This window comes from Trachypithecus francoisi, unplaced genomic scaffold (genome assembly GCF_009764315.1).
Source record: "Trachypithecus francoisi isolate TF-2019V2 unplaced genomic scaffold, Tfra_2.0 Lachesis_group15, whole genome shotgun sequence".
NCBI lineage: Eukaryota > Metazoa > Chordata > Mammalia > Primates > Cercopithecidae > Trachypithecus > Trachypithecus francoisi.
The window spans coordinates 107,362,249-107,378,957 of NW_022681460.1; the positions used below are offsets into that span (position 1 = coordinate 107,362,249).

The 16,709-nt window shown below is 42.4% G+C and overlaps 1 protein-coding gene across 9 annotated transcripts in view; it reads right to left on the reverse strand.

The window, feature by feature from the left end:
• The window catches only part of RBFOX1 (RNA binding fox-1 homolog 1), a 2,535,170-nt gene that overhangs the window by 74,979 nt on the left and 2,443,482 nt on the right, over positions 1-16,709 (reverse strand). For 8 of the 9 annotated variants that reach the window (XM_033235804.1, XM_033235807.1, XM_033235802.1 and 5 more), the window contains one exon: positions 6,990-7,070. The exons of the other annotated variant lie outside the window; for it this stretch is intronic. In XM_033235804.1, the coding sequence (XP_033091695.1) occupies positions 6,990-7,070 (81 nt within the window). The remainder of the gene's footprint in view (positions 1-6,989; positions 7,071-16,709) is intronic. 9 annotated transcript variants of the gene reach the window in all.

Below are 16,709 nucleotides of genomic sequence, written 5' to 3' on the forward strand. Positions count from 1 at the left end.
CGTAAATTAATTTAGGTCCTTACTTGAATTACAGAAACCCATGGAAGTTCTATCAATTACCCAAAAGAAAAACAGTGCAGGCCTGATTTATGTATGTTTCTGCCCCTTAAATCATTGTTTTATGAATTCCACACAATTACTTCCATAAAATCTGCAATCAGTATATCAATCAAAACTATGCCCCTACCACATGCCCTTCAGTTTCACGGAAGTGAATAAATGAGGAATTGATTTTGCCTTTTGATAACATTCAGGTTCCCGAGCATTTGCCCATATCTTTTTTTGAGGAGGGAGGGGTATCAGGGTGAAAATTTCAGGGGAAATGATCATTAATCTTTCATTAACTTTAGGATTTGTCCTGATGTGGATCTAATGTTCAACTCTGGCTTTCATGGAACTGTGGAAAACACACTCACTGACATAGATAAAGTAATATGCAACCATAAGGAAATTTCTTCTGGAAAACGCTTTTCTAGCCCTTGACAAATAAAACTGACATCTCTGCATCAAGGCGCTTGCTATGGACTGAATTATGTCCTCTCCACCCAAATGCATATGTGGAAGCCGTAACCCCCAATGCGATGGTATTTGGATATGAGGCCTTTTGAGAGGTAATTAGGTTCAGATGAGGTCCTCAGGGTGGGGTCTTCCTAAGATTCGTGCCCTCATACGAAGAGACACCAGAGAGTGCTCTATTCCACCCCCTACCACCGTCTCTCTCTGTCTTGTGAAAACATGGGAGAAGGTGGCCATCTGTAAGCCAAGAAGAAAGCCCTCCATAGAACCCAAGCTTGTTGGCACCCTGATCTTGGACTTCCAGCCTGCAGAACTTTGAGAAAATGAATGTCTGTTGCTGAAGACTCCCAGGCTATGGTATTTCGTTGTAGTAGCCCAACCTGACTAATACGGTGCAAAACAAAACTTGCTCTTGACAGGGATTTTGTAATCCAAAGTGATGTCTAAAAATGATTAGAAAAGACAGATACATTTGCCTATGTAATTAAAAGTGTATGGTGGAATGTGAGCAACATCAATGTTATCAAGGTTATCAATGTTATCAAGGTTATCCTCCCAATGAACAAGTGTCACTCACTGAATTGACAATAAAATGAGAAAAAACTCAAGCGGGAAGATGTATACTGGAAATTCAAAAAACATAAAGTCTAAATGAAAAATGTGAAAGATGATGATCATTAATAGGAGAAAGACAGATACAAACGAACAAAACGAGACGTTACATTTCACTGCAATTTGCAAAATAGAGCAAAACATGGCAGTGCTGGCAAGAATGCTGGAAGAGAACCAACAGTTCCATGTTTGGGAATGTTAAATGAAGAAATGGATGTAGTGGTAGGTAAGGGTATTTGCAAACATTTGTACCATTGCCTTGTGGAAGGAATATAACAAAAAAAGTAGCTTGGGCTGGGCTCGGTGGCTCATGCCTGCAATCCCAGCACTTTGGGAGGCCGAGGCTGGCGGATCACAAGGTGAGGAGATTGAGATCATCCTGGCTAACACAGTGAAACCCCTTCTCTACTAAAAATACAAAGAAATTAGCCAGGCATGGCGGCGGGCGCCTGTAGTCCCAGCTGCTCTGGAGGCTGAGACAGAATGGCATGAACACAGGAGGTGGAGTTTGCAGTGAGCCAAGATCGTGCCATTGCACTCCAGCCTGGGTGACAGAGCGAGACTCCGTCTGGAAAAAAAAATAAAAATAAAAAACAAAAAGTGGCTTGAATGACTATGGATAGAGAATGGTTGAATTGGCTGTCAACCATTTATGCCATTAAACAGTATGAAAATATCTAAAAGGCTTAAAGGGAGACGGTCACAATGTATTATGTGAAACTAAATATGATTGATACATGTAATGCCCATGTAACGTCTGTATACTCTCCTCTGTAAAGTCAAACTAATAACACACTGCCCCCTGCCCCCACCCCCAACCCCCCACCCCCCACCCCCCACCATTGCATGTGTATATGGCCTTTCCTGAATAACCATGCAGAAAATGTAGAAAGATACTGGGCATCTACACACATTTTAAGGGTTTGTGTTACTGGACAAAGGGATATTATTCCCACATTATTCCAATTGTGTATGTGCGTTTATTTGCACACTTCACACTGATTGCAATGAGTACCTCTTACAATTGTAATTTAAAATATATTCATAAAATCCTGAAGAAAACAAAATAAATATTTACGTCCTTCTGGAAACATCTACTTCATATGTAAATCAGGATCTGCGATAGCTTGCTTTGCTAATCTGAATCAGAAGGCAACTTTTTCATTCATGAAACCAATGATTTACCTTTTGATATATCAGCTAATGAAAATGAAATTCATGTTTTAATTTGGAAGAGATGTGGTATGTTCTTTACCTTCCTGTTTCTGCCTGGTGCCAATTTTGATGTTGGGCATTCGCCATATGCGAAACAGCGCTGACACTAATACAGCTAGCATCTTTCCCCTGGACAAAAGGAGCAGGCTGACCGCTGGCCTTGGGAATGGGGTGGACAGTCCACATGACACCAGCCCTGCCTGTTTCACTAAACCTTTGTTAAAGGGTTGCATTGTTTCTGTTGAAAGCCTACGGAAAAATACTAATTGCAAATGTTTTCCATTTGATACTAGGTGATCTTGCCTAATTCTCTAGAGTTTTGTTCTTTCTTCATTTAAGTCGGGTAGAAAGCAGGCCCATTTTATTCTCTGTATGAGAGTAGTTTATTAGGACGTGTAAGACGACACATGATGAACTGTGACACAATTTGAACTAGGGTTTTAAACCCGCATGAAGTTTGGGGTGAGGGAGAAAAACTGGAGTCACTTGGGTCCGATGGAAGACTCGATGCGATTAGATTGTATGGAAACAAAGTTTTGAGTGAAAAATCATTCTCTTAATACTTTTATGTGTCCTGGATCACATTATTAGGATGATCCACTTAATGGGGGGGGGGGGAACCTCACCATTATGCAAAAATGCATCCTCAAAAGCAGATAACTTCAGTAGGAATTATTTTCATTACAGACGAATTCAGCAGGGTTCCTTTAAAAACCATCTCCCCTACTGCATTTAAGGGTGTTATTTACAGATGATTAGCTATTTGGCTGGGAAGAGGTACAATTTAAGTCTTAAAAAAATCTAAGGCCAGTTAAAGATCCATGGAGGAAAAAAATGCAAAAAAAAAAAAAACCCCACAAAAACAAGGCTCCAGAGTTATCTTGGAAGTCAGTAGACACATAGGATCCAACATAGCAAAAGGGTCATTTACACACATCTTTCTTCAGGAGCACAGCTGTTAAACAGAAATGAGGAACACACACATTTTCAAGTTAAAAAAACAAGAGCATCCTACGTGATTGCTGAGAAGTATTGGTAGCCTCAGCTTCGAGGGCAATGGTTGGCTTCCTAGAGAAAAAGTCTGCACCCATCAGAGCTCAAAGACAAAATATGACTCTCAGCCCTGTGCAAATCGAACCTGCTGGGAGGAGAACAATCCTGGATGACCACGAATATAACTCCTGTGTATGTGTGTGCGTGCACAGGCCTGCATGCAAACATGACCCTTTATGTGCTGGCTGATCTGTTGCAGGAAATGGGGAATGGCTCTGTACTGGAATATGCATCTAATCCAGAAGAGAAAAATGTAAGGGAATATTGCAAAGTCAGCAGTCCACAAACAGCCTAGACCAAAAAGCCATAAAGGAGAAAGGAAACCACAGCAATGTATCTTAGGGATGTGCAGACAAACTTAACATTCAACACCAATGCACAGCCTGTACACAGAAATAACTGAACGCCTCTCTGGCTACCCAACTGGAGAGGCAGCAGTCTGAATCGGTGACCATTACAAAATACTAATCGAGCTTGACAATCTGAATACCCTTGCTTAAGTATCGACAAGTGAAGATTCTTAATGTAACAAACTAGTTTTTGTTTCGCTTTTTAATGGGGTAGTAAAATTAGTTATTTCCTTTAAAACTGCTCTATTAAAGGGCATTTATTTTAATATTTCTGGAAAAAAATTGCTATGAACCTAAGTTCTCAAGAATGGGGGAAGAGGTTAAAATATAACATAATGAAACAATAGAATACTCTGGTGCCATTAACATTTTTATAAAAAGCACATGGCATGATATAAAATGTGCAGGTAATATGACTGATACAATTTAGAAATGAAGGATGTCGGATGCACATTATACAATTTCCATAATTGTAAATTTTTACTTTAAACTTAGAAAAAAAGTAGGTACCCTTAGTGCAGTGATACTATATTTTTAATACTAAAATCAAACCTTTAAATTGGAGATCAGTATACTTCTTCTGTAAAGAGCCAGACTGTTAAAATGTTAGGCTTTGCAGGCCACCTAGGTCTCTGGCACATTCTTTTTATTTTGTTTTGTTTTTTCAATGCTTGGAAAATCTAAAAACCATTCTTAGTTCATAAGCCTTGTAACACAGGCCATGGGCTGGGTTGGGTGATCTTTGCTTTAGATGGTTTCATTTTCTCTGTATGCTTCGGCTATTTTATTATGGAGAACTTGGGAAATATTTTCATGGCAATGTGAGTAGATGCTTCCCCAATTCACTTTAGAACAGCTATACCAATTCAAACTAGTACACTTTTGGAGTTGATTGTTTTGTTCACTTCTGTAAAGAAAATTGAAATATAGATATGTCATATCATCATATACACCCATACTGTCCAATATGGTAACCATTAGCCCAATATGGCTAATAAATACTACATAAAAATGAGTGCCTCAGTTCCATCAGCACTGTGCTGGATAGCATTAAGATTTTATCCCAGACACTTACATAGGGCCGCAATGTTAGACCCAGCCCTATGGTAAGTTTTGACACACCAACTCTCCTTCAGAAAATAATAGAGAAGGAAGACCAGGTAAATGAAACAGTGATCAGATTTAGTCAAATGGACTCAAAAAGGCAGCTGAAAGTTGAATAATTTTCCCAGGTTCAGAAGACAAATCTGTTACACACTGGCTCTGGGATTGCCCTCCATTTCCTCAGTTGTCAAGCAAACATTGTGATACCTACCTGGTGCTGGTTTTGAGAGGAATACACAAGGCTAGACACGTGAAAATGTGTAGTAGCATTACAATTTCAGGAGACACATGTACACACATTTACATCGGCCCCAAGGAGGCCCTTCTGAATTTGTGGTCACAAATTCAGAAAGAACCACTTCTTGCCAGTATGGTTAGACTTGGGCTTCTTGGGAGGCACAGAAAAATGTCTTGCATTTAATTAATGGCAAAATTGCCATTAAAGATTATACTCTGGGCCGGGCACAGTGGCTCGTACCTGTAATCCCAGTACTTTAGGGGGTTGAGGTGGGTGTATCATCATCTGAGGTCAGGAGTTCAAGACCAGCCTGGCCAAGATGGGGAAACCTCGTTTCTACTAAAAATACAAAAATGAGTGGGAGTGGTGGTGCATGCCCATCATCCCGGCTACTTGGGAGGCTGAGTCATGAGAATTGCTTGAGCCCAGGAGGCAGCGGTTGCAGTGAGATGAGATAGCACCACTGCACTCCAGCCTGGGTAACAGAGCGAGACTTAGTCCCAAAATCAACAACAACAACAAACCTCTAATTGCGAGAAACAACTGGCTGTCACACCTCCTGAATACTTCAGACCCTTGGGTGTGTCACATGATATTTTTGGTTCCCTGTGACTGTGGTAACCTTTGCCCCAACAGTGAGGAGGTTGGTTTTCCTCAGCTTCACAATTTAGGAGATGAAGATGTTTGGCTTTGGCATGACGATGAGGATTCTCCTGTGTCTCTTATCCCTCAAGCCTGGTACTCCTGCTCTCCTCCCCATCCCTGCCTTTTACAACTACTCTGAGAAGCAGCCCCCAACCCTACTCCAGGCACCCAGACTGACTTTTAAGCACTGACCCTAAAGACAACTCATTCAGCAGTTATGAGAACTTCACAGGATTTACACACATTGTATAAAACAGATGATAAAGTTTCAGCTGTGGCTGGGAGACTCTTTCAGAAGGGGTATACCCTCTGGGAGAACATGGTAGAGTCAGTGGTGACTTTAATTCTTCTACCTGCTCTGGGAATTGCGGTGAGGGTACGGCATCCTTCAACCCAGAGCATCCATCCGAGGCAGAGAAATCTTCAGTTCTTCTACGTCAACATTGTGTTCTACTTCCTGTATTTTGGGTCTCTTCCCTCCAGCCCCTGATGGCTAGACTTATCTATGTTTAAAAGTGCCCTGACTTTTTAAAAGATACTTATTTATTGTTGCTGCCCCTGCACTTGATTAAATGAGTGGGGAACCACATTTGTCTCTGTGCTCCTGCTGCTCCTCTTCCTCCTCCTGGTCCTGCTCCACCTCCTGGTCCTGCTCCTCCTCCTAGTCCTGCTCCTCCTCCTGGTCCTGTTCCTCCTCCTCCTCCTCTTCCTGCTCCTCCTCCTCTTCCTGCTCCTCCTCCTGCTCCTCCTGCTCCTCCTGCTCCTGCTCTTCCTGCTCCTGCTCCTCCTTATTGGAATTACATAGCAAAGATAGAACAGCCTAGGAAACAAGTGACTAGCTGCACCGTGAGACAACTGTGTACAAGAATCCTGGTCAAGCATCTTTTGCTAGGCAAGGGTGCCTTTTGGGTGGCCTGTATATGCTATTTAAATTATTTTTACATTAATTTGCAAAGCTATGATAGAAGGCAGGCAATGAGCTAGAGCTTCCCACCCTCCCATGCCCCTCCCCACCAACCCCATGCCCACATTCCCAACCGTTGGGACCCAATCCTGATGGATCTAACAAAGAATGTCCAGGACATCTGGGAAGTGGCATGAGAGACACAGACATGCTTATGAAAATTAACTTCACCTCAGAAAGAGCCACAGAGAGGGAGGGGCAGAGGGAGGGGGAGAGCACTTACATGGCAGGGAAGGTGATTGGACTCAGATTTATGTCACAAAACAAAAAGGAGCCACGACAGTGGGCTTACTTGCAGAAGTATATACAAGTGAACTGGGGGCACTGTACATGGAAGATCCCTCCTGGTTGGCCTGGCACAACAGGACCGTGCCTACGAAAGAGAGAGAGAGATGGTATCTGGTTTGGGAATTGGCACACTACACCTGAGAGATCACGGCAATGCAACCGAGAAACGCAGAGAAATGAAAACAGCCACATCCCAGAGCGCAGGACAAGGGCACCCAACAAAGCCCGCTGCCTTAGCCAAAGGGAATCAATGGAAGCCCCCACACCCTCAACAACCCGGCCCGCCAAGCACACGTCATGACTTTTCACACGGGGTTGTGTAGCGTGCTCTGGTTGCCCCACGGCCCAGGTTCAGATCAGGAATGGAAGCCGCGTGGTATCCTGAAAAGGGAACTTGAGAAATATTGGAGGGAACTAGATAGTAAGCCTGACTCAGACACCTCTTCACTGTGTGATCTTGGCAAGTCACTGTACCTCTCTGTGCCTTGGCGTTTCCATCTGGAAAACAGGAGTAAATATACCTACCTCCAAGAAGGGCTGTGCATCGTATGACTGGAGATGTACCCAGGGCAGGGGCTGGCATGTAATAATCAATCAATAGTAAGCATACATGTTGATACGTTTATGGAAAACTGTACCTTCCTTCAAACATCAGTCTTTCCGAATCAGTTCTTCAGAGGAAGAACCAAAGTAAGGCACAGAAAGAAAAATTGCAACTTTTTGCCATACCTGGGACCCACCCTAGACCCACGCTGGACACTGGGTGAGAGAATCTTTGGCTTCTGCATTCCCACTTTCTTCCCTAAAGCTCTCTGCCTTCCAGCCACAGAGGCTGCCTAGCTCATCCTGCAAACCGCGGCTGCATTGCAGCAATGACTTGCCTCCTCCTGATTTAAAGCGAAGGGCACTGGGTTTATCCTTGCAAGATGGAATTTTACAGCGGCGAATAATGGTGGAATCCTGAGATACCTCCTCAGTCTATGACAGATTTTGAACAACCACCCACTCCAGGGATGACCGGGGTCAGGAATTGTCAGGGTATCAATTCTACTTTCCAGCTGCTGCAAGACTCAAACTCCAAAACTTTGTAAAGAATTAGAATTCTGAGGAGTTTTAAGGCCATTACTGGTGATGTAAATGCCTCCCTGTGGTTTCTGGTCACTTCCCTGGCTAGGGAAGGTCAACCACCCCAGTTTGATTTGGGGTCCCTTGTCAGGACCACCATGGGAAAGCAATCTACCATGATAAGAAGCCAACCTTACAAGTTCCCCAGAACAGGGAACTTTTCTACATCCTTGGAGACTTGCCCTAGGGAATAGTTCTATGATCCTTCAGTATCTTCCGTACGATCAACAAAAATGTAGTTTAAACTTCCAAAGTGTGTGGGGCCCTGCCACATGGAGGGACTGCAGGGGGATGTCATCAACGGAGAGTAAACCAGATACAATTCTTCCTAACCCATCTCACTCTTCCCCTGTTACCAGTCTGACAACTCCATCCACTCTTTCCCAGGGAGAAGCAGCCCACGATCAGAGGTTCTACCTGAAGGAATGTCCCATAGTCCTTTTCAATCTGGTATTCCCATGCTTATAGCTGGAGAAGAACCACCCCCACCCCCAAAATTGCCCTTCACACAACAGTGAAATTAACTTGAAAATAACTAATCTTCTCTTGGTAGTAAATATATCAAGAGTCTGGAGGGGTGTCAGTCATGATCCACCCGTGCTAAACTAGTAGTTCTTTCTTCTTCTTCATTTAAAAACACTATCAGCCAGGTGTGGTGGCTCATGCCTATCATTCCAGTACGTTGGGAGGCCGAGGCAGGTAGATCACCTGAGGTTAGGAGTTCGAGACCAGGCTGGCCAACATGGTGAAATCTTGTCTCTAATAAAAATACAAAAATTAGCTGGGCATGGTGGCAGGCGCCTGTAATTCCAGCTACTCAGGAGGCTGAGGCAGGAGAATCGCTTGAACCCAGGAGGTGGAGGTTGCAGTGAGCCAAGATGACGTCACTGCACTCCAGCCTGGGTGACAAGAGCGAAACTCCCCCTCAAAAAAAAAAAAAAAAAAAAGGTTATCACAAGGGATGAGATGATCCTTTACATAGTTTAACCTCTCCTCAGGTATTTCCAGTTTTAGCAGGTCACTGGGGATTAATAGCAAACAAACCAAACTCCAAAGAATGGAGACTGGGATATGAAACCAACCAAGGGGAGGCAAGCTACCTACACCAGCAAAGACAGTCTCCTCTACAGTCAGTGCTCTTTATTGATGAGTACTCCTGTGTGACTCTGCAGTGCTTACCCATGTGCTTCTGCTCACTGCTAGAAATCTTAGAAATGAATGTTTCTATAGGACACACAGAGTTATCAGATCAGAATCATCTAGAATAGGATCCTAGCAGGTGGATTTAGGGAAAGCTCCTCAACCTTCTCTCCTGTGCATGCCTGGTTAAAAAAAAACACTTTTAAAATCAGATCTGAAGTTTCTTGGGGTGCCTAAATTTCAAGAGAAAAATGTATAACTGTAACAAAAACATACACAGAAGGACATTTCAGTATGGTATGGTTAAAACCCTTGGGTCAATTTGCAATATCCTCGGTGCAATTTATAGAATACCACTGGGACACAGCACAGACTTTTGCCTGGAAAGCTAACCTCTGGCAGGGCATAATGAAGCATTCCTAATTTTTTTTTTAAGCTGTGGATTCTGAGAACGAATCCTGGACGGAAATAACTTCTTTGGATACTTTCTTAATAGTAAACAAACAAACAAACAAAAAAAAACTTTATGCAATAATTTTGACCTTTTATAAAACAAAATGTATGCCTTCACAGGACTTGGTTTTTGTTTTATCTAAAAGCATCCTCCAATTTAATTTGCAAAGTACTTACTATATGTTCCCTTAGTGCTTTGTGACCTTTTCTTAAAAGGAAGCTTTGAATTCAACAAAACCAAAGCAGCAGAGAACACTGCAACCTCCATGCATTTTTTTGGGGCAGGGAAGGGTAACTGTTTGTTTTAAAAAGTAAGTCAAATAGGTAATAAGGTACAAGTAGCAGTACGAAGAGTGCCTACAATGTCATTCCAAGTGCTTCTCTATATAGCCTCAACATAGCTCTTCAGTGAGTCCACTCAGCTGGATCTTCTGTCCGTCCCTAGCCTTCAACATAAACCTTCTACTGTCAAATGCCAGGAACCTTCATCTGTATCACATGGTGACATCGGAACTTCTCAGACTTCTGTGCTTTTAACAAATTCCTTATAATTTAAGGATGGCAACTGGGGTCAATTTATACCACTACCTACCCACTCTTTAGCCAGAATGGAATTAATCAATTTCAGTATTATCCTCTCCTATTGACCTGGAATCCTCACAAGCATTCTCAACACAGCCAGTAGGCAATGATTCCCATTTGATTAGAGTTGAAGGGAATCAAACCTTCATGCCATTCCTGCCCTTAGAGTTAAAACCATTTTAAACTGACTTTTTTTTTGGACAAATAGAATTGAATGTTGCTAAGTTCATATGGTTCAACTTAAACAAAAAAGTGGCTTCCCTTGTCCTCCTCCAATGTAGTTTAAAAGTGACCAGTCCTCGGGGGCGAATTAGTCACCCCCTATTCTATGCTCTGATCTTACATTTTTAAACCTTCCTGATAGATCCTTTGTGGTCCTGTATACTACAATTTTCGACTTACATATTGGTCATCTGAACTCCAAAATCCAGCTGGGGTAGAGCCAAATCATACGTATCTTTTCATCCCCAGCACCTAGCAAAATACCTAGTCCTCAGAAGGATTAATGCATATGATTGAATTATAAAATATTTTTAAAAAGAACTCTCCACTTCTATCTTTGCTAAAAATAGTAGGTTTTTTTTCCAGCCAATCCTTCTTCTACCTATTGTTCATGGCAGGAAATTTGCATGCCTAAAGTTTAAATAGACTTACAAACTACATCTAACTTTTATAGATTGAAATAGCTTCAATCTATTTCACGTGTTGTCTCTTCTTTCCTGGTTCTTATAAAGTTGGCTCATCCAGTCTAACAAGAAACCCGGGCAGGACTAACTGTCGATGACTGTATCAGCACCTGGCAGAGACTGAGCTCCATGGGACAGACCTCAATCTCGGAATAATCAGAGCCCATTTCAAAACCTGTCACACTTGCTTGCTCTGAGTGCTGGGTCATCGGCATCCCCACATCCTGGCAAGATGTCCCACAGCCACTCTCCAGCAGGGTTTGGAATCCTCCAGTGAGGAAAGGATAAGCCAGGGTCAAGGCCTCAGATTGGGCATCAGAACCCTTTCTGCTCAGTCATAGTCTCCCTGCAGTGTGTAGGGGATCATTCCTGGCCCCGAAGGGGCAGGGGACAAGCCTAGAAAGGATGCTTCCCATCACAGACAGGAAGGAGGAAGCGTTGAAAAGTGTTTACTCTGCTGCCAACCCCGAAGTGAGGAAAATTGGACTCAAACCGGAACAGCAGTGCAGTTTCACAGCTCCATGCCTTTGCAGAGGCTTTGTCTTTTTCCACGAAATCTCTTCCTTACTCTAGATAACTCCTTTCTGGATTCAGCTCTGGCTTCTCCTAGAAACCCGATCTATGTACCTTTGGCCGAGTTCAGCTTCCTTTCTCTGCTTTTTAAAATTGTGTTGTTGTAATCTATTTAATGTGTGTCTTCCCCCATTGATGCTACTAATTCAAAGAGATCAGGAATCATGTGTTTATCTTCCTATCCTCATGCGTTCAGGAACCTAGACTAAGAGGCAGGAAGCAAAGGAAGAGAGAATCCAAAGGTTTCTGATAGGCAGCCATGTTATACTTTCAAGAAATAAAATTAAAATGGAAGATGGGAAGCAAGAAAAGGGTGTTTGGCAACGTCTGGCCCTTCCCTTTTAGTATCAAGTAGGCACAGTTCCAAGCCAGCACATGGTGAATAACTAGAACCTTTCCTACACAATCTCCAAATTAAAAAAAAAAAAAAGCAAAAGGAACATCCCAACTGCCTGGCAACCGGGAGCGGTCAATTAGCTTCATGAGCTCCGAGATTAAGATGGGTTAGGATATCTGAAGAATCCCCTGGAAGACGCAAACAGCAACAGCTAGACTTTATGAAACAGCTAAGATGGAATGAGTATTCTGGGGTACCTGTGCAGGAAGTTTCTGTGTATGTCTTTCACTGTCTGTACCTCTAATACAGGAGTTATTGAGAAATTAAGGCAGATAGTAAGGGTAAAGGTGCTAGGTGGAAATTTTCCTGTAATAAGAAAGCACCCCCAAACCATCTCTTTTCTAACAGAAAAGACTGCTTGAAGAGCTGGGCAGGCAAGCTTTGATATGCAAATACCAGCCATTAGAAACAGGGTTCACTCGGTATGGTGATTCCTGCTGTCTTCTCCTTGTCACCACCTGTGCCCAGTGTAATGGCCACCTCCAGATAACACCATGTGTTCAGAACATCATGGCGACCTGCATTTACATATTAAAGGACTAAGGTGGGAGGGCCAGGTTTTTTGCCAGCTACGCAAATGACACACCTGGCCAAACCAATCCCCTGGGCTGTATGCAAATCAGACACCACCTCCTCCAGCCTCCCCTGTAATCTACCACTTTTCTGCCACACACAGGCTTTCTCTTTCTTCCATGCCCCTCTCCCTGGTCTCTGTATGGGGAAGCGGTTCTTTTATTTCTTCCTCCTTTCTTGCCTATTACACTTTTCGCTCCTTAAAACAACTCCACATGTGTCCATGTTACTCCTATCAGTGCAAGACCAAGAACCTTGATATTCCTCCAGTCATCAGTACTGTACCACCTCTACAAACCTCTGTGTGCTGGTGCAGAGTGACACAAAAATAGAACTCTCCACTGAGATTTGGCTTTCCTAATGTCACTCAGCCAAGGAAAGAAGTTTACTCTGGAAAGAGGGCTAAGAGGAGCAGCCTAGAACCCTGCAGGGCAATGGCTCAGTGAGTACAAGTGCTTATTAGTCCCTCTGCCTCTAGTGTTCAACCAGGAGACTATGGTGTAGTGAGTATTATCATTCATTTGGCAGGTACTTATTGGCATCTACTAGTGTATGTGCCAGCCACTGTGCTGGGCTTTGGGGCACATCTGTTGAAGTCCATGTGCTTTTCCAGAGGATGACATGTTATCACTTTTAGTGCTCATATGCTCAGTAACAAATGTATACATGAAAAGGAACAAAAGAATGATTCTGAATATCAAACCAAACCTTAGTCTACATAACTAGTCACATTGCTCACTAAGTATAAATATTTGAGAACAATTTTTATTAGATATAACTATTATGGTTTTGGCCAACATTCTATATTTCTGCTAAATAATGCTATCATAACTGAAAGTTTAGTAGAAATAGAAATCAATGCTAGAAATGTTTTGATTCTACATCAAGAAAAAGCTTTCTTCAATATTTGCCAAAGAATATTTACTTTGCATTTGTCCCTCCATAATAGGGGTCTGATGTCATTAGTCCTTCCTCACTGACATTAAAAGAGGCACAGAACAACTAAGTCTTTTCCCAAAAGCCTTACCAATCAGAGGTAAATTTTAGATGAAAAACAAGTTGAGTTCCTAAATTGTCACTCATTTCATCAATGAGTCCTTCCTTCAGTCCATTATGGTAGAATCATTTTTAAATGCTATAACTCTGAGTACTTCAGAATGTGACTACTTGCAGAGAGGTCTTGAAAGATGTAATTAAGTTAAAATGAGGCCATATGGGTGGACCTTAATCTGACACATCTCCTTGCAAGAAGAGGAGATGAGGACACACAGGGAAACCCACGTGAAGACAGAGAAGATGGCCAACTGCAAGCCAAGGAGAGAGGCCTCAGAAGAAACCAACCCTACCAACACACGATCTCAGACTTCCAGCATCCAGAATTGTGAGAAAATAAATTTCTGTTTAAGCCAGGGTTCCCCAACCCCCGGGCCACGGACCTTACTGGGCCACACAGCAGGAAGTGAGCTGCAGGTGAGCGAAACAAAGCTTCCTGTGTATTGACAGCCTCTCCTCATTGTTCACGTTACCGCCTGAGCTCCACCTCCTGTCAGATGTTCTCAGAAGTGTGAATCTTATTGTGAACTGAGCATGCTAGGGATCTTGGTTGTGTGTTCCTTATCAGAAGCTAATGCCTGATCTGTTACTGCCTCCCATCTCCCCCAGATGGGACTGTCCAGTTGCAAGAAAACAAGCCCAGGGCTCCCACTGATTCCACATTATGGCGAGTTGTATAATTAATCCATTATATATTACAATGTAGTAATATTAGAAATAAAGCACACAAGAAATGCACTTGAATCATCCTGAAACCATCCCCCTTACCTGGTCCAATGGAAAAACTGCCTTCCACAAAACCCAACCCGGGTGCCAGAATGGTTGGGGACTGCTGGTTAAGCCACCCAGTCTGACATACTTTGTTATAGCAGAACTAGCCAACTACTACACCTACCTACCTTATCATGAGGGTCCCCAGCAAAGTGACCCACAAGCCTCAAACTTCTCTTGGACCTAGAAGCCAAAGAGGTTACCATGAGGTTCCTATCGATGGAGGTGACTGCTTTCAACTGACAGATTTATCCAAAATTTACCCAAAGCCCCAATGGACTATGGATACTTTTACAGTCACGAGTTTTTGAACACCAGACTAGCATTGAGCTAATCCATGTAAGAATATTTTCATAGTGAATCCCTAATGCTTTTACACCAGCCTGAAAGAGGAGCTGCTCTGAAGGGTTAGGGTAGAGTTTTAAGTATAGGGATACTTCCATGTGGGCACAGATGGTGCAGAAAAAATGTTGCTCTGAATGTTTACTTCTTATAAATCAAATCATGTTTTAATTGTACCAAGGGATTTCCATATTTAAAGGGGCCCTGAAGCGAATCTGTCTATAGTGTAAATAATCCCTCACTCCAATTTATTTTTATAAGCTTTGGTTTTCATAATATTCCAAAAGAAATATACCACTTCTTGCTTGTTTCCTCTTTTTGCTTTTTATTTTGACATAACTTGAGACTTTTTGGAAAAGTCACAAGAATAATACAAAGAAGAACAATTTATTCCTTGATTATTTATTGTTTGAAAACTTTAATGATTCACTCGAACTGTTCACTTAATCTCCTGCAGCCAAAATTTAGGCTAATAGTGGCACTGACAGAAAATATTTAACTTAATATGATAAACCTAACAATAAGAGCTCCCAAAGTGTTTGACTGAATACCTGAGACCCACTGGGTATTCTGTTCAACTTTAACTTAGATTATCATTTACTCTTCATGACCCTCTAGGACAGACACTATTTTTATACCCATTTAATAGATGAAGATACTGAAGCATAGAGAACTCTTTGTTCTTGTCCGAGGTGACTCAGATCTTGTGAGGCTGACTGCAAACCATACCAACCAGATTCCTGGACCCATGGTTCTAACAGTCATCTTCCAAATCAAGTGCTGCCCAACTACAGACTTTTGGCCAAACCCAACCTCTTCCCCTGTCCCGACCCCCGGGCCCCCACCTATTTTTATATGGTCTGTGAACTAGGAATGCTTTTTACAATTTAAATGGTTAACAAAAATCACAGCAACATTTGACCAGTGAAAATAGTATGAAACTCAAGTTTCAGTATCTAATAAGTAAAGTTTCACTGGAAGACAGTTACATCTATTCATTTTTGTGTATGGCTGCTTTTCTGCTAAAATGACAGGGCTGAGTAATTGCAAAGAGACCTTATGGCCTGCAGAGGCTAAAGTGTTTACTGTCTGGCCCTTTACGGACAAAGTTTGCTGATCAATGTTCTAAGATCCCTTTACTGCTTGGAACAATACTAACAGTAACTATCTCTCAGTACACCATTAGCCCTTCCCCAGGGAAATGGCACTAAGTATTTCAGAGGCTACCATTTGATCAATACTTGCCAAAAAATTAATTTTATTTCATTTTTGTTCAAAACAAACTTTTTTAAAACACAGGCTTTTAAAAATATTTCCTCAAAATTTATTTTGAATTCATTGTTTTTCAAAACAATAAAACAATTAGGCCAGATGTGGTGACCCTGCCTGTAATCCCAGCACTTTGGAAGGCCAAGGCAGGCGGATCACTTGAGGCCAGCAGTTCAAGACCAGCCTAGTGAACATGGCAAAACCCCATCTCTAACCAAATAAAAAAACACACAATAATTAGCCAGGCATAGTGGCATACACCTGTAACCTCAGCTACTTGGGCGACTGAGGCACAAGAATTGCCTGAACTCGTAAGACAGAGGTTGCAAAGGAGCTGAGCTTACACCACTGCACTCCTGCGTGGGTGATGGAGACTCCATCTCAAAAAAGAAAGAAAAAACTTCAAAAAGTTGTTCCATAGAGTATCTGTGGAGGTCCATCAATTTGGCCACAACAAAACAATGGAAATAAGTTTTATCTTGTAAGATGTTCGTCCTTCAAAGTTATAGGTGTCAATATATAGATAAGAGGACTACCAGGGCCTTGCTTCTCAAACTCTACTATGCTCCAAATCGCCTGGGCCTCTTCTAAACGCAGATTCTTGTCTAGGGGGTATGGGGTGGGGCCTGAGACCCTGCATTTCTCATAGGCTTCCAGGGGATGCAGATGGTGCTGACAACAGTAAAATGCTAGGGACTACATAGGAACCTCATGTACAGCTAATATTGACAGTGCCCATTAAGCTGCCACTGGGTTTCAG